This window comes from Oncorhynchus mykiss, chromosome 24 (assembly GCF_013265735.2).
Source record: "Oncorhynchus mykiss isolate Arlee chromosome 24, USDA_OmykA_1.1, whole genome shotgun sequence".
NCBI lineage: Eukaryota > Metazoa > Chordata > Actinopteri > Salmoniformes > Salmonidae > Oncorhynchus > Oncorhynchus mykiss.
The window spans coordinates 2,542,611-2,569,155 of record NC_048588.1 but is presented as its reverse complement, the minus strand read 5'-3'; the positions used below and the strand labels follow the sequence as shown (position 1 = coordinate 2,569,155).

General features: G+C 42.6%; 1 protein-coding gene across 5 annotated transcripts; it reads left to right on the top strand.

Moving 5' to 3' along the window:
* The first annotated feature begins 4,298 nt into the window (after window positions 1–4,298).
* On the top strand, window positions 4,299–21,173 carry LOC110503546 (NLR family member X1). Of its 5 annotated transcripts, none has more exons than XM_021581925.2 (11): window positions 6,931–7,167; window positions 13,934–14,058; window positions 14,407–14,513; window positions 14,637–14,757; window positions 14,914–14,977; window positions 15,275–15,384; window positions 15,772–16,400; window positions 16,643–18,072; window positions 18,985–19,071; window positions 19,407–19,658; window positions 19,952–21,173. In XM_021581925.2, exons 4-11 carry the CDS (start codon window positions 14,658–14,660, stop codon window positions 20,310–20,312), a joined length of 3,033 nt encoding a protein of 1,010 aa, XP_021437600.2. In that variant the 5' UTR covers window positions 6,931–7,167; window positions 13,934–14,058; window positions 14,407–14,513; window positions 14,637–14,657; the 3' UTR covers window positions 20,313–21,173. The 5 variants fall into 5 exon arrangements, with proteins under 5 accessions (XP_021437602.2, XP_021437603.2, XP_021437600.2 ...); XM_021581926.2 differs by having other exon boundaries at window positions 13,934–14,068; XM_021581927.2 differs by lacking the exons at window positions 6,931–7,167; window positions 13,934–14,058 and adding an exon at window positions 4,299–4,497.
* The last annotated feature ends 5,372 nt before the right edge of the window (window positions 21,174–26,545 follow it).

Genomic DNA, 26,545 nt, shown 5'->3' with positions numbered 1-26,545 from the left:
GCCAGGTGCACGGTGCGGCACATTGGTGCGGCTGGCTTCCGGGTTGGATGCGCGCTGTGTTAAGAAACAGTGCGGCTTGGTTGGGTTGTGTTTCGGAGGAAACACTCCCGAGCCCGTGAGCTCGGGAGTGTTTCCTCCCTGTACAGGCTCGGGAGTGTTTCCTCCCTGTACAGGCTCGGGAGTGTTTCCTCCCTGTACAGGCTCGGGAGTGTTTCCTCCGAAACACAAGATAGTACCGTGCAAGAAAAGGCACTTGTCTCATCGCTACAACTCCCGTACGGGCTCGGGAGTGTTTCCTCCGCAACATAACAATTGGATACAATTGGATACCATGAAATTGGGGAGAAAAGGGGGTAAAAAAAAAGATAACTTAATTTCTGTTGTAAATGTTTCCACTAGTGACTGATACATTTACAGTTAATGTAACTTTATAGCTTTTAGCTATTTTACACAGCATTTTATGTCATATGGCTATCTATGTTTTTAAGAGAGAGCTTTCCAATTGGCATCCCCTGTTTTCAGTCACAGCTGTGGCCTCGATTACGTGTGAGTAGTGCAGGAGGTGTGCTCATGGGTTGTGCTCCAATTACACTGGGGATAGCTTTATTTGTGACTTACAAGTACAAATTAGAATCATGCAATAGCAGAGCATAATAGTTGCCACATCAATGTTAATTAGTTAAGTTATTGTTATTACATGTTATATTCCAATGTTATTTCATGTTATATTCCAAATAATATTTTTTTTTATGAATTAAAAACAACTATTGAAAACCTTTTGCTCCTTAATGTAATTTTATAAAAGACTGCTGGGATTTGAAAACTTGCATTATTCAAATCATATTTAGTGCAATTGTACATAATGGATTGTATAGAAAAGGAACAACAATGAAAATGAATGTGCAAGGGCGTTAAAAAGAGGGACTTTACATAAAATTAAAACTGATTAAACGGATTCACTGCACTTTTGTAAAAAAAACATTTCATGAAATAACTTAAAAAGTGTCAACTCTAGCCATTTATTTCCCTTGATAGTTTATTAGCCTAAACATGACCTTCATCCACACACCAATTATTTTGTGTCAGAATTTAGACATTGTTTTTAGGGGCCAGTTACCCCCTAGTACCCCAATACAGATCTTCTTATGGCTAGCTTGATTGACAGCTAACTACGCTAACTATGCAGATTTGTTCTGCATGCATTGCACATGTGGATAGTTAGCTGTCATTTAACTCATGTAGGATACTGTATCTGTCAGAGAAAAATCATGGACACGTTTATAAAACGTGCACCTCCCTCTTCATCCACTGCGGCTTCCAATATCAACAACAAGGCAAACAACCCGGTCCCTGTCAAGAAAATAAAATAGGACCCGACTTTACCAAATAGGTTTTACATATATAGAAGACAGGCAGGGTGAGCGTAGACCACAGTGCATCCTATGCAACGAGCTGTTAGCTAATGAGAGCATTGAAACCCTCCAAAATGAATAGGCATATGGACACCAAGCATACAACCCACAAATATAATACAGCTGACTTTAAAAAAAAGAAAATGTCAATATCTGGAGGCCTCACAAGATTATTTGAAGAACGTATGCACGGTACAAGAAAAGGCACTTAGTTCGCGCATCATACATTGTGAACCAGCGCATTGGAGTAAGTGCAAAAAAGCCCACACCAGCGCAGAGGATCTCATACTCCCTGGTGCGATTGATATGTGCACTGAAAACTTGGGAGTCAGACGCAAACAAACGTAACACCATACCCCTCCCTATCCAATGACACCATGAGGAGAATATTAGACATGTCTGAGGAAATAACATGCCAGACATAAGAACGCATCAGTGCAAATGGCCATTATGCACTGCAGCTTGTTGAATCCGTAATCATGCAATTCTAAATGGTCTATGTCAGACACGTCTGTGTTGCGATTCAAACTCATAAAAGACACACCCTTGTCCATTTACCCTCGCTTATGCCCTTGGGGAAATCCCCGTCACCATCTTGGGGGGCGGTACAAATTATTAGCCAAGCAAGGAAAGTTCGCAACGTAAGCCCCTCAGACCCCATTTTTAGTCGAGTTTGCGAGTGTACTAAAGTTATACTGCACTCTGGGGCCTGAAACTCCACGTAACTCAACTCGCGACAATTGTACATCCGTAAGAAAAGTCCGCCAAAACTTAAAATCAACATCAATGTAGAAGTCAAGATACAGGTGTAAGTAAAAACTAATGCAAATAAGTTAGAAATTGTGCTACTAATGCATATGACGGAACAAACACGACTCGTAAAAAGTAAATAAGTTTGTTTCGTTATCTTTTGGAAATTGTTGAAATAAAAGGCAACCGTTTTAGCCATCTAGCTAGCAATGGCAATACTTTTTGCATATTTCTTACTGAGATGAAGGTTCTAAAAACATGTTATTGGGTTGAACAATAATCAATACTGATACAGTGCCTTAGACCACTGCGCCACTCGAGAGTTTAAGACAAGGGTTTAGCTATCTTGCAATTAAGAACATTTCCAATAACTTTATTTTCAATAATTGAATTTCTTCGTAACTTTTTGCTTAAGGAGAAACATAAGAAATGGCGCAAGGACATTTCCAATAACGTTTTTGAGGAATATCAACTTTGCTTAACTTTAAATAGTTAAGGAAAAATGGCAGTTAAGACATTTCTTCTTAAGAAGGTGAATCTGGGCCCAGTTCCTTTTGTAGTGCTTATTTTCCCACCACCACTGCAGAGGCTGTCTTTAACACAATGGATATGTACCTGGGCCCAGATTCACACAACCTTTCGAATGAAGATGGGAAGCGTCACATTACCAAGCAATGAAGAGGATCAGCTGGTGGAGCTGTCATTTGATTGCGGACTGAGCATGTGCGGCAGGAACCCTAATGGTTAGAACGGAAAGGTTGCTGGATCAAATCCCCAAACTGACAAGGTAAAACTCTGTCGTTCTGCCCTTGAGCAAGGCAGTTAACCCACTGTTCTCGGGCGCTGAAGACGTGGATGTTGATTAAGGCAGTCCCCTGCAACTCTCTGATTCAGTGTTGGGTTAAATGCAGAAGACACATTTCAGTTGTACAACTGACTAGGTATGAGCGTAGGCGTTGGTAATGTTCTCTAGTTGCGCCGTGATTGGCTCAGTGTTCTGTCACTCATGGGGACACTACGTCACCGCAAACTCCATGGGTAGAGCTCGAAAATTCAAGCCCCTTGAGTGCTGCCATAGAGTTACATTAGAAGTGCCCATCCAAGAAGGCTCAAGGTCATTGGCCACAGATAAAATGACATCAAATCACGTTATATCTACAGTAGCTTTGATTGGACTGATTGGACTAAAAATCTTAGCTAGCAGTCATCATCATGAATCAAGTCGACAATCTACTGGCAAATCCTTTTCAATCCTTGTCATATGAAGGTAAATAATTAAGAGAAATTATAGATTAAAATGTATCGGTGCTCATCGGCCATAAACATTACCCAACAAGTTGGAAATCGCAAATTCAACAATAAGTGAATTGGACGGAATAAGTGGCTAACTGCAAGCATTGCAAAGTAATCACTAGCACGCTATTCAGTGGAGTGGATGTGTGGTTCAAGTCTTGGTTTAATGGTCTCTTTTACAAGTTTAAAAGGATAAACATTCAACATTGGCCATGCTGTCAATCCAGCATGACTTCTGCCGGGCTAAAAAACACGTTTTGAATGGTCATCCAACTCGGAATTGCAAGTTGGGAACTCAGGCCTCTTTCTAGGGCTGCATTCCAAACACTTAAAAGACGCACCCTCTCCCCTCAGCCCTCAAATTAAGTGGACACTCTCCCCTCAGCCCTCAAATTAAGTGGACACTTCTGATGATGTATCATGACGGCTGACGAGTTGACACTTGCAGGGCGAGGGAAGAAAGAATTCAATTTAAATGAACCGGTCTTGCCCCATGGTTGTGTTTTCAGTCATCATGGAACCACTGGTAGCTGTTGCGTGTGCATTATATGAGCTACAGTCAATTATGATTGCATTTCATATCTTGGCTAGAAGACAATGAATGCATCCGCAGACATTGAATGTTAGCCATCCGACTATATCAGGAACATTGAAAATTACAATGTATAAATGTTATGTCAGGGAAAGTTGTTTGCGCAAGCTAATGTTTCCAAAAGCTAACCAAACAAAAACATAATTACTTTTATGATACTTTGTTTGAGCCTTCATGTGCATTAGTAACACAATGTATAACGTATTTACAATTGTTTTTACTTACACTTGTATGTTGACTTCTCCATATTAATATTCTCATATTCTCATTAATCATCGCAAATTGAATTATGGGTGTTTCAGGCCCCCGATTGAACATAATTGTACACTCGCAAACACAATCAAAAAAGAGGGCTGAGGCACTTACGATGCCAACTTCCCATGCTTTGCTAATCATTTGGAACAATGACAAAGATTGCCGCAGGGATTCCCCCAAGGGCATAAGGCGAGGGTAAGTGGAGGAGGGTGTGTATTTTCTGTGTTTGAAATACAGCCTAGACCCCAAACTTGAAGATCACTGACATCATCATGATTCAACCTTGTTTTTTACGAGTTCCCAGTTGTCTTGAAAGTACCATACACCCAGAGAATGACAGACTTTGATGACAAATTTTGATGACAGTTTGCCCACGAAGGAACACTGCGCTACCTTCCTGTTCAAGTGAGCACAGCACAACAAGCGGAGTCAAAACATTTATTGTATGCTGCTGCATAAATTATGCCATATGCCAGGGAGAAAAGTGTACAGTAGCTAAGAAAGTAATACTAAGTGTATGTTGTGTAGTAAGCTGTTAGCAGCCCATGTGCCTCACCGTAATAATGTTCTGGCTTGGTGGTGCACATGTAGCCTATAGCCTGTTTTAGAGAAATGTAATCATCAAATATTGTAAGAGTTTTTATTGTCTGCTTATATGCCCCCTTTATTTATCCCACGGTTCTGACTTGGTGTATAGGGAGAATACTGTAAGAATAGCCCATGTTCTGAATTCTGTCGCTGTACATTTCAATAGTGCTGAACAAGTAGGTACAGTTGAAGTCGGAAGTTTACATACACTTAGGTTGGAGTCATTAAATCACGTTTTTCAACCATTCCCAAATTTCTTGTTAACAAACTATAGTTTTGGCAAGTCGGTTAGGACATTTACTTTGTGCATGACACAAGTAATTTTTCCAACTATTGTTTACAATTGTTCACTTAATTCACTGTATCACAATTCCAGTGGGTCAGAGGTTTACACTAAGGTGACTGTGCCTTTAAACAGCTTGGAAAATTCCAGAAAATGATGCCATGGCTTCAGAACTTGCACAATTGGTGGCTGACAAAATATTTTTTTGCCCCACTGTATATCCACAGTAAAACGGGTCCTGTATCGACATAACCTGAAAGGCCGCTCAACAAGGAAGAAGCCACTGCTCCAATACCGCCATAAAAAAGCCAGTCTACGGTGTGCAACTGCACATGGGGACAAAGATCGTACTTTTTGGAGAAATGTCCTCTGGTCTGATGAAACAAAAATTGAACTGTTTGGCCATAATGACCATCGTTATGTTTGGAGGAAAAAGGGGGAGGCTTGCAAGCCAAAGAACACCATCCCAACCGTGAAGCACGGGGGTGGCAGCATCATGTTGTGGGGGTGCTTTGCTGCAGGAGAGACTGGTGCACTTCACAAAATAGATGGAATCATGAGGGAGTCAAATGATGTGGATATATTGAAGCAACATCTCAAGACATCAGTCAGGAAGTTAAAGCTTGGTCGCAAATGGGTCTTCCAAATGGACAATGACCCCAAGCATACTTCCAAAGTTGTGGCAAAATGGCTTAAGGACAACAAAGTCAAGGTATTGGAGTGGCCATCACAAAGCCCTGACCTCAAGCCTATAGAACATTTGTGGGCAGAACTGAAAAAGCGTGTGTGAGCAAGGAGGCCTACAAACCTGACTCAGTTACACCAGCTCTGTCTGGAGGAATGGGCCAAAATTTACGCAACTTATTGTGGGAAGCTTGTGGAAGGCTACCTGAAACTTTTGACCCAAGTTAAACAATTTCAAGGCAAGGATTCCAAATACTAATTGAGTGTATGTAAACTTCTGACCCACTGGGAATGTGATGAAAGAAATAAAAGCTGAAATAAATCATTCTCTCTACTATTATTCTGACATTTCACATTCTTAAAATGAAGTGACCTAAGACAGGGAATCTTTACTAGGATTAAATGTCAGGAATTGTGAAAAAAATGAGTTTAAATGTATTTGGCTAAGGTGTATGTAAACTTCCGACTTCAACTGTATATTGGCTGCGTCCGTCCTAGCTCGCTCATTACTGTCTTAATCAAAATTACGGATTGCCTCGAATCCACTTGTCGACCCTTATGCCATAGTGTGTTAACCTCAATTGTCAGTAGAAACCACATTTGTTTAAGCAAGTCAGCCATATTAGCTATGTTTTTTTCAAAGGCAGAGATATGAGACTGAATTAATTGTTTCACTGCCAGGCAAGGCTCTGCTGATAGCCAGGTGCAGCAGTGGTAAGGTGTTGGGACAGCTTTATGTAGGCCCTAACAGTTTGTTTGCACCGTTTGTTACCGTTATAGTGCAATTAATGTATTGTTTAGTGTTGTGGCTTTGCTGCCATGCTTCTAAAAAACATTTGGTTTGATTTACATAGTAAAATCGCCACTGCATGTAGGCCTATTGGATTTGTTGGCATTAACTCGTTTACAAGACTCACAGTTTTAATAAGAAAGATGAAACGTATTATGTTTAATTATAAATTTGAAATGAGATTTATAGTAGAATACATTTTTCACCCCTAGATGCAATACCCTTGACTTGACTATAGCCTCGGGTTAAAGAACTGCCAGTCACCCAAAGTAGGCTTCACCATGCTCTCTCGCACAAGGGTAATGGGCATCAGGCGCTACATACTGACAGCACCATTTGTACACAGTCAGCTCAGTTGAGGAAGCGGTCTAGTCTACTTTGCGCCACATGAAAATGATTGCGGTCATATTTTCTTCTTCTGCACGAGCATTTTAGAACGCGCAAATCATTCCGGATACTAGACCGAGTCAACAAAATATCTATTGTATGTTATGATGACTGACTTCTTCTGAAAAGAGAGGTAAGCGATAGCATTAGCAACTCTGAGTACGTTAGGCTATCTAATGGCTAAAATAAATCAAATATTAAACGTCGTCGACTCAGTCATGAAAGTTTTGGTAACAGTTTTAAATAACATTATATGCCCCAAACTTGGCTATGGCTACGCTTCAATTCGTGACTTAATTTTGTACGCATGAATGTTAACTAGGAACATTTTCTCTCCAAGGACACCGTCGTCAGGGCTGTCTGTCACTGTCTTTTATTATTTTTTGATTTTTTTTTGTTTGTTTTTGGGGCTGTCTGTCACTGTCACCAGTCGACTGAGCTCTTTTTATGCAACGGAATATGTGTATTTCGCCATTGCACATATCTTTCATTGAGCAACAACGTAGCCTGTTTCGCTTGCCCACATTGCTACAATGTATCAAATCAGAATTGCTGGGAGTGCGCATGGCACAGTTTTGTTGCGTAACTGAGGAGTAGCCTACGATTCAGAATTTTAGCCTAACGTTTTTGCTCGTTGAAGCAGTTCTATCTACTGTACTTAGTGTCTCTCCAATAGTTCCTGTAAAGAAATGAGGAATCACCCAGTTTACATTTTAATGACTATGCAAAGGGAATTGAACTATGCCAATCAAATTAGGTGTGTGTCCAGAAAAATATTATGCCCTTGTTCATGATTAGGGTTCCCACATGGCCGTCCATGTTACAGCGCTTGTTTACAGACAACAGATTGAAGATGGAGGCGACCACCTGAGCTAGAATACAGCTCACTAGTGAATAAAAAAAAAAGTATAGAACACCCAATTATTGCAGGATATCTCGGTGTTAGGAGAATCTAACAACACTGTGCCGAAGTGTAGTTGGATGGAGGCACCCATGTATGGATCTGTGCAACACGTACTGTAGCAGTTTCTTTTTTATATAAAGGATTCTTTCTCGCTGATGAAAGATACAGACCATTATGTGTCGAAAGTGGTATTGCAAGCATGATTATTTACGTTTTTAAACGTTCAAACGCAGCGTCGAAATTGTAGTTCACAGGAGCCAGTCGTGGGCGAATTGGGTATGGCCACACCATTCCAATCCCGATTCCAAAGGCAAATACAGAAGCCAAACCATAAAAATAATCCATATTACAACCGATGTGTTGTGATAATTGTGTTGTTTCCACTATAACCTGTTAGTTCATATGCCTTGCCACCGTGTTACATAAGCCTAAGTGCGAGACAAGAAGAAACCGTAACCACGTTTCCATCCACAGTTTTTATGCTAGTAAATCATACAGGATTTTAAAAAACATGGCAGTTGTGATGGAAACAGTTAGTTTCGATACTACAGAATTTGTTCTTTCAGCTTGGTGGGATCATTTTTTGTCTGTAAAATTAATTATGCAAGTGGAAACGCCTTTATGTGCAAATATTGATATAATAACCATCATATCAAAGTTCACTTGGAGTAATGTGTTGATATGGTGTGTGGTCCTCCTCTCACTATGACTCTGAAAACCATGCAGTTTATTAGGCTACAGATGACATAACTTATGATGAACATTAGGGATGCACTGATATGACATTTTTGGCAGATATTCAATATTTTCCTTGCAATAAAACAGTACCGATATTTAAAATGTTTGCGTCCTTTTAAGCATTCTAGTACAGTTCAATAGTTAACACACACATGGACGCAGCGGTCTATGTCACTGAATCTCCGTTCAGAGGCGTCACTACAGTCCCTGGTTTGAATCCAGGCTGTATCACATCCGGCCGTGATTGGGAGTCTCATAGGGTGGTGCACAATTGGCCCAGCATGGTTCTGGTTTGGCCGGGGTAGGCCGTCATTGTAAATAAGAATTTGTTCTTAACTGACTTGCCTAGTTAAATAAAGGTTACACACACCACACCAAAAGTTATTTTGTTTGTCAAATCAAATTAAATCAAATCAAATTTTATTTGTCACATACACATGGTTAGCAGATGTTAATGCGAGTGTAGCGAAATGCTTGTGCTTCTAGTTCCGACAATGCAGTAATAACCAACAAGTAATCTAGCTAACAATTCCGAAACTACTACCTTATAGACACAAGTGTAAGGGGATAAAGAATATGTACATAAAGATATATGAATGAGTGATGGTACAGAGCGGCATAGGCAAGATACAGTAGATGGTATTGAGTGCAGTATATACATATGAGATGAGTATGTAAACAAAGTGGCATAGTTAAAGTGGCTAGTGATACATGTATTACATAAGGATGCAGTAGATGATATAGAGTACAGTATATACATACACATATGAGATGAGTAATGTAGGGAACATTATATTAGGTAGCATTGTTTAAAGTGGCTAGTGATATATTTTACATCAATTCCCATTATTAAAGTGGCTGGAATTGAGTCAGTGTGTTGGCAGCAGCCACTCAATGTTAGTGGTGGCTGTTTAACAGTCTGATGGCCTTGAGATAGAAGCTGTTTTTCAGTCTCTCGGTCCCAGCTTTGATGCACCTGTACTGACCTCGCCTTCTGGATGATAGCGGGGTGAACAGGCAGTGGCTCGGGTGGTTGATGTCCTTGATGATCTTTATGGCCTTCCTGTGACATCGGGTGGTGTAGGTGTCCTGGAGGGCAGGTAGTTTGCCCCCGGTGATGCGTTGTGCAGACCTCACTACCCTCTGGAGAGCCTTACGGTTGTGGGCGGAGCAGTTGCCGTACCAGGCGGTGATACAACCCGACAGGATGCTCTCGATTGTGCATCTGTAGAAGTTTGTGAGTGCTTTTGGTGATAAGCCACATTTCTTCAGCCTCCTGAGGTTGAAGAGGCGCTGCTGCGCCTTCTTCACGATGCTGTCTGTGTGGGTGGACCAATTCAGTTTGTCTGTGATGTGTACGCCGAGGAACTTAAAACTTACTACCCTCTCCACTACTGTTCCATCGATGTGGATAGGGGGGTGTTCCCTCTGCTGTTTCCTGAAGTCCACAATCATCTCCTTAGTTTTGTTGACGTTGAGTGTGAGGTTATTTTCCTGACACCACGCTCCGAGGGCCCTCACCTCCTCCCTGTAGGCCGTCTCGTCGTTGTTGGTAATCAAGCCTACCACTGTTGTGTCGTCCGCAAACTTGATGATTGAGTTGGAGGCGTGCGTGGCCACGCAGTCGTGGGTGAACAGGGAGTACAGGAGAGGACTCAGAACGCACCCTTGTGGGGCTCCAGTGTTGAGGATCAGCGGGGTGGAGATGTTGTTGCCTACCCTCACCACCTGGGGGCGGCCCGTCAGGAAGTCCAGTACCCAGTTGCACAGGGCGGGGTCGAGACCCAGGGTCTCGAGCTTGATGACGAGCTTGGAGGGCACTATGGTGTTAAATGCCGAGCTGTAGTCGATGAACAGCATTCTCACATAGGTATTCCTCTTGTCCAGATGGGTTAGGGCAGTGTGCAGTGTAGTTGAGATTGCATCGTCTGTGGACCTATTTGGGTGGTAAGCATATTGGAGTGGGTCTAGGGTGTCAGGTAGGGTGGAGGTGATATGGTCCTTGACTAGTCTCTCAAAGCACTTCATGATGACGGAAGTGAGTGCTACGGGGCGGTAGTCGTTTAGCTCAGTTACCATAGCTTTCTTGGGAACAGGAACGCGAAGCGAGGCGGCCATCTCTGTCGGCGCCGGAGAGATTCATTTTACGTATGTCCCCATTACCAGAAAACACAATAAAAAACAATTTCTTTCACTTATTTGCTGAGCTGTTTCGTTGTTCATTTGTTCAGTCGTTTCATTCTCAACCAGGATTTCATCATACATGTCAAGCTGTGAAGTTTCAGCTATGTCTGTCCATGGACACTCTTCCTCGGTGCACACTGTCACTGTGTCCTTTTCCATCTTGTCCAGCTGTGTATGTAACATTTCACGTAAACCCTGTTTCTTGTCTACATCGAAGTAGCGGTCCTTGTACCTAGCATCGAGCATGGTGGCGACACAGTAAAGAGGCTCAGAGAGAATGCCACCGAATCGCTTGTTCACAGCCTCAAGAGCTTTTGTAAGGTTTAACGTTGAGCAGGCATTTCAATGCCATAACAGAGGGTGTCATGTCTGCTGCAGGCACAGTTTATTTTTAAAAATGTATTTTACCTTTATTTAACTAGGCAAGTCAGTTAAGAACAAATTCTTAGTTTCAATGACGGCCTAGGAACAGTGGGTTAACTGCCTTGTTCAGGGGCAGAACGACAGATTTGTACCTTGTTGTCTCGGGGATTTGAACTTGCAACCTTTCGGTTACTAGTCCAACGCTTTATCCACTAGGCTGATGAGCTTTTTTTTAAGTCAGTTGTTCGAATGGCACTAGGAGTGTGTTCATGTTTCAAACATGTTCTCAAATGTCATTGAAATCGCAGCAGTTGTTTGAGAACCAGCACATTTTTGAGCATGCAATATGGCTTTCCTCAGTACGAAATCCTCGTCGACCCACTGTGCTGTCAGAGTCAGCATGCTCATGGGTCTGACATCGCTGGTCCAAATGTCAGTCGTGAAGATAATAGCATTGACGCCCATAGCAAATAGCTCATGGATGTACGTTTCAACAGTACTGTGTAACTCCGGTAGGGCAACATCTGAAAAATAGTGTGTACCAGGGCTCGACCAGCTGACGAAAGTCGACATCATCCACGACAGAAGACTGTTGATTGTCAAGGGCAATGAATTCCATTGTCTTGGCGTTAATGGATTTCGCCTTTGAGTTGTCTCGCTGAAATGTTATTACTCTTTCAAATGACTGCTCGACTTGAACTTGTTTAGTAGTTGGAAGTGCGCGCTTAGTATTTTTCTGCTTTTGTTCTGTGTAGCACCTTATTTTTCGTGGCATCATTACGTCATCTACTCACGTTAAATAGGTATTCACGTCAGCTTTGACATTGGTTTTGCACATCGGCGTTAAACTAGACATCAGGCCGATGTTGGCATTTTTAGCTACCGATATATCGTGCATCCCTAAGGAACATCACAGGGTGGTGAAAGTGCACTGTGATCTTGATGCTCCTTTCCAATAAATATCGAGGGTCTTATTCTGGTGACATGATTATCGATGCTTGACATCCGTTTGACAAATACAAATATTCTTACCCTTCTCCATAATAATCTCAGACTATACCCGCACAGCCTAACCGTGCTGTATCTGCGAGCTGTTGGCTAGAGCGCAGGTGCCAAGACCAAAGTAGGCAAGCCAGGGGGAAAAAAGCCATAATTATGGCAACCTATGTGTTGTGATAATTGCGATGTTTGCTCTATAACTTGTTAGTTCATATAGCCCTAAGGCTGAGACAATAAGAAGACAGTGGCAGAATAAATTCAACCATATCTTTTGTTTCATCGCAAAAACCGTAGAGAAACATCTGTCTGGTTAAGTCCACAAAACATATTGCATGTAACAAACAGTTACAGCATAATCAAGCAAGTACATTTTCCTGTTATTTTCAGACTACTAACCATGGAGAGTTGTCGCAAAGAAACCAGGCGCAGCCTCCATTAATCCAGCACCATTTCAACTTTAACAGACTAAGCATAGGTGATTCGATTAATACAGTGACAGCTAAAAGATACCAAAAACAATTTAGTCCAATCAACGTAAACTAAATATGATGTGGCTGTCCATTGTACTGATTTCTGTGTGTGTGTGTGTTTGCAAGTAGAAAAAACCATCTTGATTCACCCCACTTGTTGAGATAAATCAGCAATGCCATCCTCCTCTTTTCATGTTGCTTAAATGGTCAATGACTCTGTCATACAGTACATGCTTTTAGTTTCTGTTCTAGGCTACCTGGCTAAAATGCTTGCTCGCTAGCCTAACTTCCTCTCATGGGCAACAATGTGCTAGGCCTATTACATTTAGCTCCATGTTGAACTTCCATCATCGCAGGCCAGGGGCACAATGTATACGTTTGTGGTTGGATCACAATCGACATTATAATCATTAGCCAGTGCGGAGAATTAAGTCCAAATCCCTTTCTCCATCCATGGCTAATTTAGGAATGGGCCAATTTTAGCTAGCCACCCACCGGATCGCAACAACACAACGAGATGCATTGACGTTTGGCTTCTGATGTGATTGGTGTGAAGCCAAATCCAAACGGGCTCCCCTTGACACTTGCATCCATGAATACACGCCACTGCACATTGCAGAGATAAAGATGGCTGTAGTAGATGGCTTTGGCTAGGTCACTGCTGTTTGACTTGACTTGACACTTTTCCATACCCTAGCTTTAGCTGAAATGACAACCCTGTGACCTTGTCCTTTAACACAGATAATGTAAACGTCTTATGGGGCACACCAGTGCATTAATAGACTCAGACTGCAGAAGAGGCTGGTGGTAGGAGCTATAAGAAGACGGGCTCATTGTAATGGCTGGAAATGAATAAATGGAACCGAGTCAAACATGTGGTTTCCATTTGTTTGATTCCGTTCCATTAATTCCATTCCAGCCATTACAATGAGCCATCCTTCTATAGCTCCTCCCACAAGCCTCCTTTGATAGACTGCCCATATGTTCCAAAATTGTTCCAAAATTGTTGACCTTCCTTAGGAGTGGCTGAGATTCCATATATTGAGGGAGGACCAAAGAGAGTGGGAGAGTGATAGGTGGATAAATGAAAAGGGGGAGGGCCTTACACAGTGTAAATTAGCTGTGCTGAGTAGGGATTGGACAGGGGTAATGGTGTGGTGGTTTGGGAGAAGACTATGTTCCGGGCCTCTCTCTCACATTGCCTCTAGGAGTGCATATCTCTTATTTCTGTCATGACTCAGCTTGTTTGGCCAGTCAAGAGCAAGCAGCTGGAAAGTGGAGCAGCACAGTCTAGCCTATTAACTACATGTCTGATCCTGAGAGAACACAGAGGAAACGCATTGGGACTGGGACAAACTTTTCATAGGTTTGGATGGGTATAGTGTTTCCTTTCCTTCATGTGTGTATGAATGCTTTTTAGTGAAATTAGATTTGTGTGAATATGCTAATATCCGAGTGATAACCTACTGGGCACACATTGGTTGAATCAACAGTTTCCACATAATTTCGATGAAATTACGTTGAACCAACATGGAACGTTGAATTGACGTCTGTGTCCAGTGGGAACTAACACTTACTTAGCTTCGATGTAACTAAGACAGTGTTGACAATGTCAAAAACACTTACTGTGTAATTGACTTACTAGGTGACTTTGTGCTTTTGAGGTCATTGATATGATATACTGCACTAAGTTGAGTGTCATGTTGCATTGCAGGTTCACGTTAAACTACAGTAAACCAAGACCCACGGGAAACAAAGACTTAGGATCAGGAAGTGGAAGCACTGTTTAAGTTTCCTCAAGATGTAAACTAGTTGGAACAAGTGAGTCATGCATTCAAGCTTTCTTCTGAATAAATTACTTTGTTTCCTTGTATGCACAACCAAATTAATCAATGAAATTAGAGACAGTTATTGGCTCATTTACTGATTTCTTTCCTTTGACAGTGTTGAAAGCCTACTAGGAGGATGTGGCAGTGTTGGATCGGCTCAGGGGTCCTCAGGAGGAGATGCCGAGGCACTCTCAATGATGTCCTCTCCAAATCTAACATCTCTATTTTACAAAGAGGTAAGAAAAACTGTCTGTGTAGCATAACAGTATTGTTATCTCTGTATAACAATTGTAATAAATTGAGGGAGGGAATATTTACAGCATACTGTATGTATTATGTATTCCTTATAACCACTGAGAATTAAATGGCGTAGTGACTGTGTTTGTCTTTAGATGTGAATCTCAGCAGACTCGCAAGCAGAGTCCTCACTTATAGGAAGATGAGCTCATGTCACAGGTGAGTCAACATTCTCTTCCACAGACGTGCACATTTGACAGAAACACCAAACCAACTGCTCATTACCCAGACATTGACATTTTACAGTTCCACCCCTACATACAGTGTAGACAGACAACACAGGGGCAGTTTCCCAGACACAGATTAAGCCTAATACTGGACTAAAAAGTGCTAGTCTTAGTGCTCGATCAGTATTGTGTGTGTGTGTGTGTCCTGGAGACTTGCTACCTGTTGTGACCCGTAAGTAGAGAAATAGTCAGTGTTGTTGAGTGAGCCTCTCTGTGTCCACCCCCACAGACAGCTGAGGCTTCCAGGAGAACTATGGAGGAGGTTGAAATCCTCCTCCTATTCAGCCAGTGGATTTCATTCAAGATTTATTTGCTCCAGTCTAGTCCATAATCAAACAGGTAAACCGAGTTTGTACATATGTCCCATCACGTAAGGTTGAAGCCTGGTCCTCGTAATTCACACCATCTGTTGTGTAGGTCCCCGCTATGTATTACGAACTATAAGGAAAATAAGTATGCAATAAACAGACAATTATTAAAAAGCAACAAAAAGCAAGGTGTTCCATAACTGCATGTTCCTTACTGTTCTGTACTTACTGGTCTGTTATAGGGTGTTTACGTAGATTATAAGAAGATAGTTAATCCTACTGTAGGTAATGTGTGGCCATACTAATCCTTCAACGAGAGGTTTTGCCATAGGTATTTCAGCAATCTTGATGCTCTTGATAATTCAAGAGAATGTGTTCGTTCATTGCTGTGTTTAAATACTGGTCCTTTCCTTCACAGATCCCATTGAGATCCACAAGAAGAAGTTGACCTTATGGTTCAACCACCTACCTCAGGAAGAGAAGCAGTTCGGGGGCTACTTCACCCCCGAGACCATGCACGTGGAGCCGCTCATCCTGGAGAGGAAGCCAGAAGATAGGAAAGGGCCCTTAATCACCCCTCTCCTCAAGCCATCCCAGGCCCCCCAGAGTGCCTCGGTCACCATGGAGCAGCTCTTTGAGCCCACTCAGCAAGGAGGCAGGGAGCAGGGCCTTAACGTGCTGCTGTACGGGGCGGTCGGGACAGGGAAGAGCACAGTGGTGCGGAAGCTGGTTCTAGACTGGTGTGCCGGGCTCACTTTGACCCAGTTCAAACTACTGGTGCCCTTCTCCTGTGAGGACCTCTCCCAGTTATCCAAGTCCACATCTCTGAGAGACCTCGTCAGCAGGAAATACCTGCACCTGAAAAAGATCCCCATGCTGAGTGGAGAGAACGACCAGGCCAAGGATGTGCTGTTTCTGTTTAACGGCATGGAGAAGATGAAACTGGACTTCCGCATTAGCTCCACAGAGCTGTGCAGCAACCCAGACGAGGCCCTCCCCTCTGGGGCAGTGGTGGTGAACCTGCTCAGGAAGTACCTGCTGCCTGAGGTATTGGCCCACAACCTACATTTAGTCAGTTGCATACAGTAAAATGTACTGTGTGCTAAGGAAAGTGCTGTTTAAGCAATGCAGATGCTGCCATAAAATCAAACAGAAAAATACAGTATGTTACCATTCAAGGTTATCAACTTCAATCAGGTTCAGTATGTCTATTTCCAACCCCAGCAAGTTGTGATGAAACATTTTTAGTAATGTACATGTATTGATAATTTAACACCATTTTTTTTTAGGCCAGTATTTTGGTCACCACAAGGTTGTCTGCCCTTGACCACATCCCTACAAAGTATGTGAAACGCTACGCACAGATATATGGCTTTAATGACCCAGATCGCCAGCGAGCATACTTCACAAGCCGACTGCTGCAACAGATTGGAGAGAAGCCGAGAAACCAGGAGGCCCAGTCCCTCATCGAGCTGCTTTACCTCAACCTACAGAGGGAGAGCCAGTTGGCGGCCGCCTGCTTTTTACCTTCCTATTGCTGGCTGACTTGTGCCATACTCCACTTTTTACATTTCACCGATGCCCAGGCACCCATACGTACGCTAACTGGTATCTATACCAGCTTTCTGAGACTCAACTTTGGAGGGGAGGTGCTGGACATGGGTGGGGCTGTATCTTCTCCAGATGGCCAGAACTCATTGATGCTCTATGTAGTCCGCACTGTGGGCAAACTGGCCTTTGACGGAGTCTCCAAAAAGCGCACTTCCTTCTCCGAGGAGGAACTGGAACAGTTTGTGGGGGGTAAGACCAAAACAGATGAGGAACTGCGTCAGCTGGCCGTGTTCCGCACTGACGTCCTCGACTTCTTCCTGGTGCCCTGCGTCGAGACCAAAAGGTCAGAGCTTGATGAAAAGGAGAAGCGCTACGTGTTTGCCATTCCCGCCATGCAAGAGTACCTGGCTGCCCTGTACGTCGTCCTCGGCGAGAACAAGACGGCTCTGGAGAAACTGAGCAAAGAGGTGACCGTGGTCATCGGTCAAGTGGGTGAAGATGTCAACACGCTCATCAGCATCATCTCCAAGTTCATCCCCCTCAGGGTCTTTGCTGTTTTCAACCTGCTCAAGCTCTTTCCCAGCCTGTTTGAAAAGATCAGCAGCCGCAGCAAGGGCCGCATCGCCCGCACCATGGCGGCAGAGATGTTCCGCAGCGAGGACAGCTTCAACGAGGACGTGCTGGACCAAGTGGAGCAGAGCCTGCTGGGAGTTCACGGCCCCCAGCCCCAGGAGCGCCTGGACAGCCGGGCCTTCGAGCTCTACCCCATCTTCATGGGCGGCCTGCTTCACTACGAGAACCGGGTTCTGCTGGAGCAGCTGGGCTGCAGCATCAAGAGCACCACGGTGGCTCAGATCACACGGACCCTCAAGAGGCACTTGGCGGCGGAGATCGTGAAGTGGCAGCCCCCCGAGGAGCTCATGGACCTGCTGGTGCTCCTCTACGAGTTCCAGAATCCCCGGCTCACGGCAGAGGTCCTGCTCTCCATCCGCAGCATCAAGCTGTCCACCGTGCGTATGACGCCCCTCAAATGCTTTGTCCTGAGCTCTGTGCTGGCCTGTGCACCCACGAGGTACCACCTGGAGGAGCTGGACCTTTCTTCCTGTCACCTGACCAATGACCTGCTGACCATGCTGTGGCCCGCCTTCCGCCACACGCACAACCTCAAGTGAGAGAAGGTTTGAATTCTGGGCCTTTAGTCAAGTAAACTTTTTTGTGTTAGGATTTATTTATAATTTTTTTTCAAAGTTCTCACCAACTCACAAGATTGACCTCTTGTATCTTTCCATGGTAAGAGTCACTACTTACCACAGTAAAAAGGTCATATCACTAGTGTATTTTTACCTATTACGTTACATATACCCTCTGTTCACCTCATTGAATTGTTATCATTTTCAGAATACAGGTGGTAAATCTAAATCTAAGTGGACCACAAAGCCTTAATACCTCAACAATCACCTCAACAATCTTAACTCCTCTATTTACTGAGAGATTTCCAAACATGCAGGAATATTAGCCTTTTTGGCTTTTATTGCTAGTTAGTGTTTGCGAAGGAGGCCTTAAAATCATTAACTGCCAAGTGACATATCAGGTCCCTAACTTGATCCATCCAGTGACATTCATGGGTTTATTAATGGTAGGTTTGACATTATAGCCTAAATATGTTTGACTTGCTTGTTTGAATTGGGCATTGAGAACAGGGTATTCTCATGCTATTAAAGGAAGGCGCATTGGTAGTAAAGGGAGACTTTATTACCCATAATATATCCTTTATCTATTTTAGTGTTATCAGGTTATTCAGTCTTGCCGGCTTTTTGGTTGTGGTTGTAAAAAAATTAAAAAGCATGGTGTTACTTCATTAAGAACTGCAACATGGAGTTTAATCTGTGTTCAATGTCTTTTTAATCTGGAGTTCACAAGTTTTATAGGAGTGTAATCTGTGTTCAATGTTTGTTTCTTTGTATTTAATAGTCGTTCTATTGACAGTACCTGAGGTTCGTGGATTGCAGGCTAACGCATGTGTGTGGGCGTGTGTTTGTGATAGCTGTGTATGCTTTTTTTCTTTCTCCGTTGTCTTCAGTCTCCAGTTTAATAGCCTGGGTCCTGAGTCCTGCATTCTCCTGCGAGATCTACTACTTGACCCCAACAGTACTATTAGATCTCTACAGTAAGACGCTGACTCTTTTACCAAGCTTATGACCTTATTGCCTTTTCTATGGCTCAAAAGGTAGGTATTGGTAATAATAAAACTTAACTCAAAGGAATTTACCACTTACCTTAAGTATGATAACTAATACTTTATCAGTAAATATTGCCATATTTATTTGCTTTGGTCAGAAAGGGACAATTTCTCTCATTTGAGAATTGGCTCACTTTACACTTCAAATAAGAGATCCAAATGAGGGTTGGTCTAATGTCGAACTAACAGATATGCTGCTTCAACCAGCCTTCACTTGTCCAGTCTGAATGCTGATACAGTGCCCTGTGACTGTCCCTCTGTAGCCTGTGTGATAATCCGCTGTTAGAGTCCGGGGCTCGCTGTCTGCTGGACGCCCTGCTAGGGAACCAGTCTCTCAGACAGCTGTCCCTGATGCACACGGGCATGGGCGACAAGGGGGCCTGCGAGCTGGCCGAGAGGCTCAAGCATCACACGGGCCTGCAGGAGCTCAACGTGGCCTACAACAACATCGGGGACAACGCTGCTCTGACCCTGGTGGACGCCTGCAGAGAGCACCCCAGCATCCACACTGTGCAGTAAGCTAAGCAGCACCGTACCCACATGTCCCGGAATTACAGTATATGGGGTTAGGCGGGGCAATAAATTGTTCTGTGGGGGCCAGATTTAGCTCGTGGGCCAACAGTTGCAGACTCCTATATACAAACAAAAAATGAACTTGCATGACTCGACCACTATGGTTTCTTTAATACTTTTATTTAGGCTATTTTCTTTTCATCATGCACTTATTATGCATTGTCTTTGTATGAAGTGGCGTTTGAATGTGTCTATATGTAGGTTGTGTATAAATCTATTCCATTGTGTTTCACAGCTTGTACCTGAATCCTCTCAGCAATGTGGGGAAGCAGTCCTTGTACGTGCGAGGAGTCCCGCCGGATCAGGGCGGCACGGGGCGGCGCGTGAAGGTGCTGGCCTCGGTCACCGAGGGCTCGAACATCTCGGAGGACTGGCACCCCATTCTGAGCGTCATCAGTAAGAATGCCTCGTCCTGGGAGCGCGAACGCGTCAGGGAACAGCTGCAGATCTTCCTCCGAGACCTGGAGTGGGGTAGGAAGCAGGCACCAAGCTTCTGGAAAAAGATGCACTTCCGCAGGGTGGAGAAGGGCGTCAGGCAGACGCTGCAGATGCTTCAGAAGGACATCCCGACGAGGACCGGTGGGAGTACCAAGTAATGTTCAAGCCATGTCTGCGTTTTTTATTTTTATCATGAGCCATTCATGAGTATGTTCCAGTCTTCCAACCAGAGCATAAACCCATGTATCCATCGCCTTGAAGAAATGTAGCAAGTGAGATGTGGGACAGCCAAATCTATGCAAAATGAACGGAATAAAATATATGAAATGGTATGAAACTGAAAGTGTCCTTTTCAAGACTACGTAGGAATGTGTTGCATGATCAGTTATGCAGAATTATGCACATAGCCATATTTGTTTTGGGCCTCCTTATGTACCTGTGTGCAAAATGTGTAGTATCTTGTATTTTCTCCTTGTTTTTTGCTTGAGGATGTGTTTAATAAATATATTCAGGCAGGTTTAAAAGGAAATGTGTTCCGTTTGTGTTTATTATTAAGTGTTTTGCTGTTTTAATAGGAACAAACAGTTGATAAAGTCAACGTGGATCGATACTTAAATACATCTAGTGTTGCATGTACTGCGAAAGCCATTGGTTGCAACACTTTTCTATGACCTTCACTAGATGAAATGCTCCAAGCAATGGCTTCGATGTCCTCATGGGACTTAAACATTATTCGATTTTTTTCTAAATAGCAGGCTGTGTGCTGTGCTGCATCAAACAATTTGCTTACTCAAAAAAAAATATATATATTTTCATAGCAGTTTACCTATTGATGTACTTGAAGCTTGTCCTTCATTCATTTGTACTGGATACTATTTTGTGTGATAGAACTGAATATGGTATTCAGTGCTTGTATTGGAAATGATAGACTTGGACTGTTTTGCTCTAGCACAGGATAGAGGAGCAATGTGAATCTGTTGTATGTGCGCATTTCAATTAAAAAGTCAAAATCAATGTCATTACGTTAAGTATATTTTGAAATTCATTACATCAGGTTTAGAATGGACAATGATGTACTCGAGGTCCCCACAACAACACATTTAAACCATGTCCCTAACCTAGGTCCTCATAGTATTTCCAGATAGGCTCATTGCTGTTTTAGTCTCATTGTGCCCATAATCAACCATTATTTCACCTGCAGTGTAGCACTCATGACCCCGATGGCCTTACATTGACAGTATAGCCAATACATTCAACTTGTTGGTATCAACTCAAGAGTTGTTCAAGCTCGCAAACCATTGTATGATAACACTTATCTAAGAAACCTGGGGAGTGTTTAGTTCTGTGATGGGTTACCAGGTCTGGTCACAGGTTAGCTAAACATTAAGCCTAGGAGGCCTAGTGTTATGGTGGAGGAAGAAGGCGTTACCATCTCGAATGCTGACAAAACAGAGGAATCTTAACGTCCAAGAGAGTATAATGTTTAATGTATACGTTTTGGCACAAAGCCTTTTCTCAAGACCAGTCTCCATTGTTAAGACACCGACGTGCTTCTCCGCTTCAGTAGGCTGGTCTTGCTTCAGAATTCGAATGAGTACACGGGATTTGTATATTCAAATAGCATTTTTCGTTACAATAGCCTATAGGTATGTTCTGACAGGCATTCTCTCTTTGAGTCAGTGTGAGTGTGTTCTAACGTGTGTTTAATCATTGGTGATTAAAAGGTAGCCTTCTGTGTTATGTGACAGTGCTGGAAATGAATGTCTCTACCTTTTACAAAGTAACAAGTTTGATTTTAAAATGAAAATGACTGGATTATACGTTTGAGCGTTTTTTGGGGGATGAATAATGAATTCTGAACCGCTACCCCATCAGCATACATTGACTGCTGTATCCAAAATAAACATGTTGATAGTCAACATACAACATGGGCAGTCCTTGCTAGGTCTACCGAAAATAGAGAATGAAAAAAGGCAGCAATCCTGTAATAAAAGGCCCTCTGATAAAAGCTGTCCGGTCCATCCACAGCTAGAATAATGACAGTCAGCAGATAGCTGGGAACATGACACTGCAGATATCACCACTAACAACCTGACAGACTGCACAGACCTCTCCTTGCCAAGAGATTGAATGTAGGTATGTGTTGTCAGTGTGTGTGTGTGTATGGTGTGTGCAACAGTCGAGCAGGAAGGGATGAATTCTGCATATAAATGAGAAATGTTCATAAGGGCTGGCATGCTGTGGTGTGTGTGTGTGAGTATCCTCCTTCTCATAATAATAGTCAGGTTAGGATATTCATGGTGAAAGATGGAGCCAAACCTTAGAATAACATTACATTAATAAGTAATGAATGGAATTGACTGTGCCTATCAAATGCTATATTGGGACACGGGTCCTCACATGAAATCTTTGAGCTAATGATCACCTGTGACTGTGCCCATTGATGCTCATGCATCCGGACAGGACCGGGGGAAAATACAGTGCCTTCAGAAAGCATTCATACCCCGTGACTTTTTCCACATTTTGTTGTGTTACAGCCTGAATTCATAATAGATTTTTTTAAAAATTTTTTATCTCAGCCATCTACACACAATACCTGCTAATGACAGAGTTAAAACATGCTTTTTAAATTATTTTCACATTTTTTGAAAATAAAATAGAGAAATATCTCATTTACACCCCTAAGTCAATACTTTGTAATTACAGCTGTGAGTCTTTCTGGGTAAGTCTAGAAGAGCTTTCCACACCTGGATTGTGCAACATATGCACATGATTATTTTCAAAATTCTTCAAGCTCTGTCAAATTGGTTGTTGATCATTGCTAGACAACCATTTTCAGGTCTTGCCATAGATTTTCAAGTAGATTTAAGTCAAAAACCTAACTCGGCCACTAACCGACTTCTTGGTAAGCAACTCCAGTGTAGATTTGGCCTTGTGTTTTAGGTTATTGTCCTGATGAAAGGTGAATACATCTCCCAGCTGAGTTAATCAGCTTTTACTCTAGGATTTTGCTTGATGGTTGTACAGTCATAACAAATTAAACTGAAGGACCTCGGCATCACTTTGGACCCTGTGATCTCTTTTGACAAACATATCAAGACTATTTCAAGGATAGCTTTTTTCCATCTACGGAACATTGCAAAAATCTGAAACTTTCTGACCTTACAAATAATTGTATGTGTGAGGTACAGAGATGAGGTAGTCATTCAAAAATCATGTTAAACACTATTATTGCAACCAGAGTGAGTCCATGCAACATATTTGACTTGTTAAGCAACTATTCACTCCTAAGCCTATTTAGGTTAGCCATATCAAAGGGGTGAATACGTATTGACTTTAAGACATTTCAACTTTCACCTTTTGTTAATTTGTAAAAATGTTTAAAAAAAACAACATAATTCCACATTGACATTACAGTCGTGGCCAAAAGTTTTGAGAATGACACAAATATTAATTTCCACAACGTTTGCTGCTTCAGTGTCTTTAGATATTTCTGTCAGATGTTACTATGGAATACTGAAGTATAATTACAAGCATTTCATAAGTGTCAAAGGCTTTTATTAACAATTACATGAAGTTGATGCAAGGAGTCAATATTTGCAGTGTTGACCCTTCATTTTCAAGACCTCTTCAATCCGCCATGGCATGCTGTCAATTAACTTCTGGGCCACATCCTGACTGATGGCAGCCCATTCTTGCATAATCAATGCTTGGAGTTGGTCAGAGTTTGTGTGGTTTTGTTTGTCCACCCGCTTCTTAAGGATTGACCACAAATTCTCAATGGGATTAAGGTCTGGGGAGTTTCCTGGCCATGGACCCAAAATATTGATGTTTTGTTCCCCCAGACCACTTAGTTATCATGTTGGCCTTATGGCAAGGTGCTCCATCATGCTGGAAAAGGCATAGTTCGTCACCAAACTGTTCCTGGATGGTTGGGAGAAGTTGCTCTCGGAGGATGTGTTGGTACCATTCTTTATTCATGGCTGTGTTCTTAGGCAAAATTGTGAGAGAGCCCACTCCCTTGGCTGAGAAGCAACCCCACACATGAATGGTCTCAGGATGCTTTACTGTTGGCATGACACAGGACTGATGGTAGCGCTCACCTTGTCTTCTCTGGACAAGCTTTTTTCCAGATGCCCCAAACAATCGGAAAGGGGATTCATCAGAGAAAATGACTTTACCCCTGTCCTCAGCAGTCCAATCCCTGTACCTTTTGCAGAATATCAGTCTGTCCCTGATGTTTCCCGGGAGAGAAGTGGCTTCATTGCTGCCCTTCTTGACACCAGGCCATCCTCCAAAAGTCTTTGCCTCACTGTGCGTGCAGATGCACTCACACCTGCCTGCTGCCATTCCTGAGCAAGCTCTGTACTGGTGGTGCCCCGATCCGCAGCTGAATCAACTTTAGTAGACGGTCCTGGCGCTTGCTGGACATTCTTGGGCGCCTTGAAGCCTTCTTCACAACAATTGAACTGCTCTCCTTGAAGTTCTTGATGATCCGATAAATGGTTGATTTAGGTGGCAGCAATATCCTTGCCTGTGAAGCCCTTTACGTGCAAAACAATTGTAATTTTTTTTATTTCACCTTTATTTTAACCAGGTAGGCTAGTTGAGAACAAGTTCTCATTTGCAACTGCGACCTGGCCAAGATAAATCGTAGCAATTCGACACATACAACAACACAGAGTTACACATGGAATAAACAAAACATACAGTCAATAATACAGTAGAACAAAAGAAAACAAAAAGTCTATATACAGTGAGTGCAAATGAGGTAAGTTAAGGAAATAGATAGGCCATGGTGGCGAAGTAATTACAATATAGCAATTAAACACTGGAATGGTAGATCGGCAGAAGATGAATGTGCAGGTAGAGATACTGGGGTGCAAAGGAGCAAAAATAAATAAATAAATACCAGTATGGGAATGAGGTAGGTAGATACTGTAGATGGGCTGTTTACAGATAGGCTAAGTACAGGTGCAGTGATCTGTAAACTTCTCTGACAGCTGGTGTTTAAAGCTAGTGAGGGAGATGTGAGTCTCCAGCTTCAGAGATTTTTGCAATTCGTTCCAGTCATGGGCAGCAGAGAACTGGAATGAAAGACGACCAAAGGAGGAATTGGCTTTGGGGGTGACCAGTGAGATATACCTGCTGGAGCGCGTGCTACGAGTGGGTGCTGCTATGGTGACCAGTGAGCTGAGATAAGGGGGGACTTTACCTAGCAGAGACTTGTAGATAACCTGTAGTCAGTGGGTTTGGCAACGAGTATGAAGTGAGGGCCAGCCAATGGTGGGTAGTGTATGGGGCATTGGTGACAAAACGGATGGCACTGTGATAGACTGCATCCAGTTTGTTGAGTAGAGTGTTGGGGGCTATTTTATAGATGACATCACCGAAGTCGAGGATCGGTAGGATGGTCAGTTTTACGAGGGTATGTTTAGCAGCATGAGTGAAGGATGCTTTGTTGCGATATAGGAAGCCGATTCTAGATTTAATTTTGGATTGGAGATGCTTAATGTGAGTCTGGAAGGAGAGTTTACAGTCTAACCAGACACCCAGGTATTTGATGACAATGATGACGGCACATGTTTCCTTGCAGGTAACCATGGTTGACAAATGAAGAACAATGATTCCAAGCACCACCCTCATTTTTAAGCTTCCATTCTGTTATTCAAACAATCAGCATGACAGAATGATCTCCAGCCTTGTCCTCATCAACACTCACACACCTGTGTTAAGGAGAGAATCACTGACATGATGTCAGCTGGTCCTTTTGTGGCAGGGCTAAAATGCAGTGGAAATGTTTTTTGGGGATTCAGTTAATTTGCATGGCAAAGAGGGACTTTGCAATTAATTGCAATTCATCTGATCACTCTTCATATCATTCTGGAGTATATGCAAATTGCCATCATACAAACGGAGGCAGCAGACTTTGTGAAAATTAATATTTCTGTTATTTTCAAAACTTTTGGCCACGACTGTATAGGGTAATGTAAGTAGGCCAGTGACATTTTTATTAATTTAATCCATTTTAAATTTAGGCTGTAACACAACAAAATGTGGAAAAAGTCAAGGGGTGTGAGTACTTTCTGAAGGCACTGTATCTCAGTTGGAGATGAGTAACCTGGATTTTTGGATCAAGGACATACGGGTCATTCCTGGAATCATTACTGCAGAGAAAATAAACTTGAGTAATTTTTGTCATGATCTTTTTTGAGGATGCAGTGGAATTTCCACGGTAAGAGGAGTGATCATAATTGTTTATGTTTTGATGGCTACAAATTGTACTAGAGACAACGTGCATAATACAAAATAGGACATTCGCGAATTTGTCATTACACATTTTGGGCATCCTTAATGCCACTTCATGTTTCAACTTTAACTTTTTTCCATT

Excerpts from the sequence above, each read along its gene's own strand:
- LOC110503546 (XM_021581927.2), top strand. The coding sequence starts at position 14,658 with ATGTGGCAGTGTTGGATCGGCTCAGGGGTCCTCAGGAGGAGATGCCGA. Across the intron at positions 14,758-14,913 it reads CATCTCTATTTTACAAAGAG|ATGTGAATCTCAGCAGACTC; the intron begins GTAAGAAAAACT and ends GTTTGTCTTTAG. Across the intron at positions 16,401-16,642 it reads GGAAGTACCTGCTGCCTGAG|GCCAGTATTTTGGTCACCAC; the intron begins GTATTGGCCCAC and ends ATTTTTTTTTAG.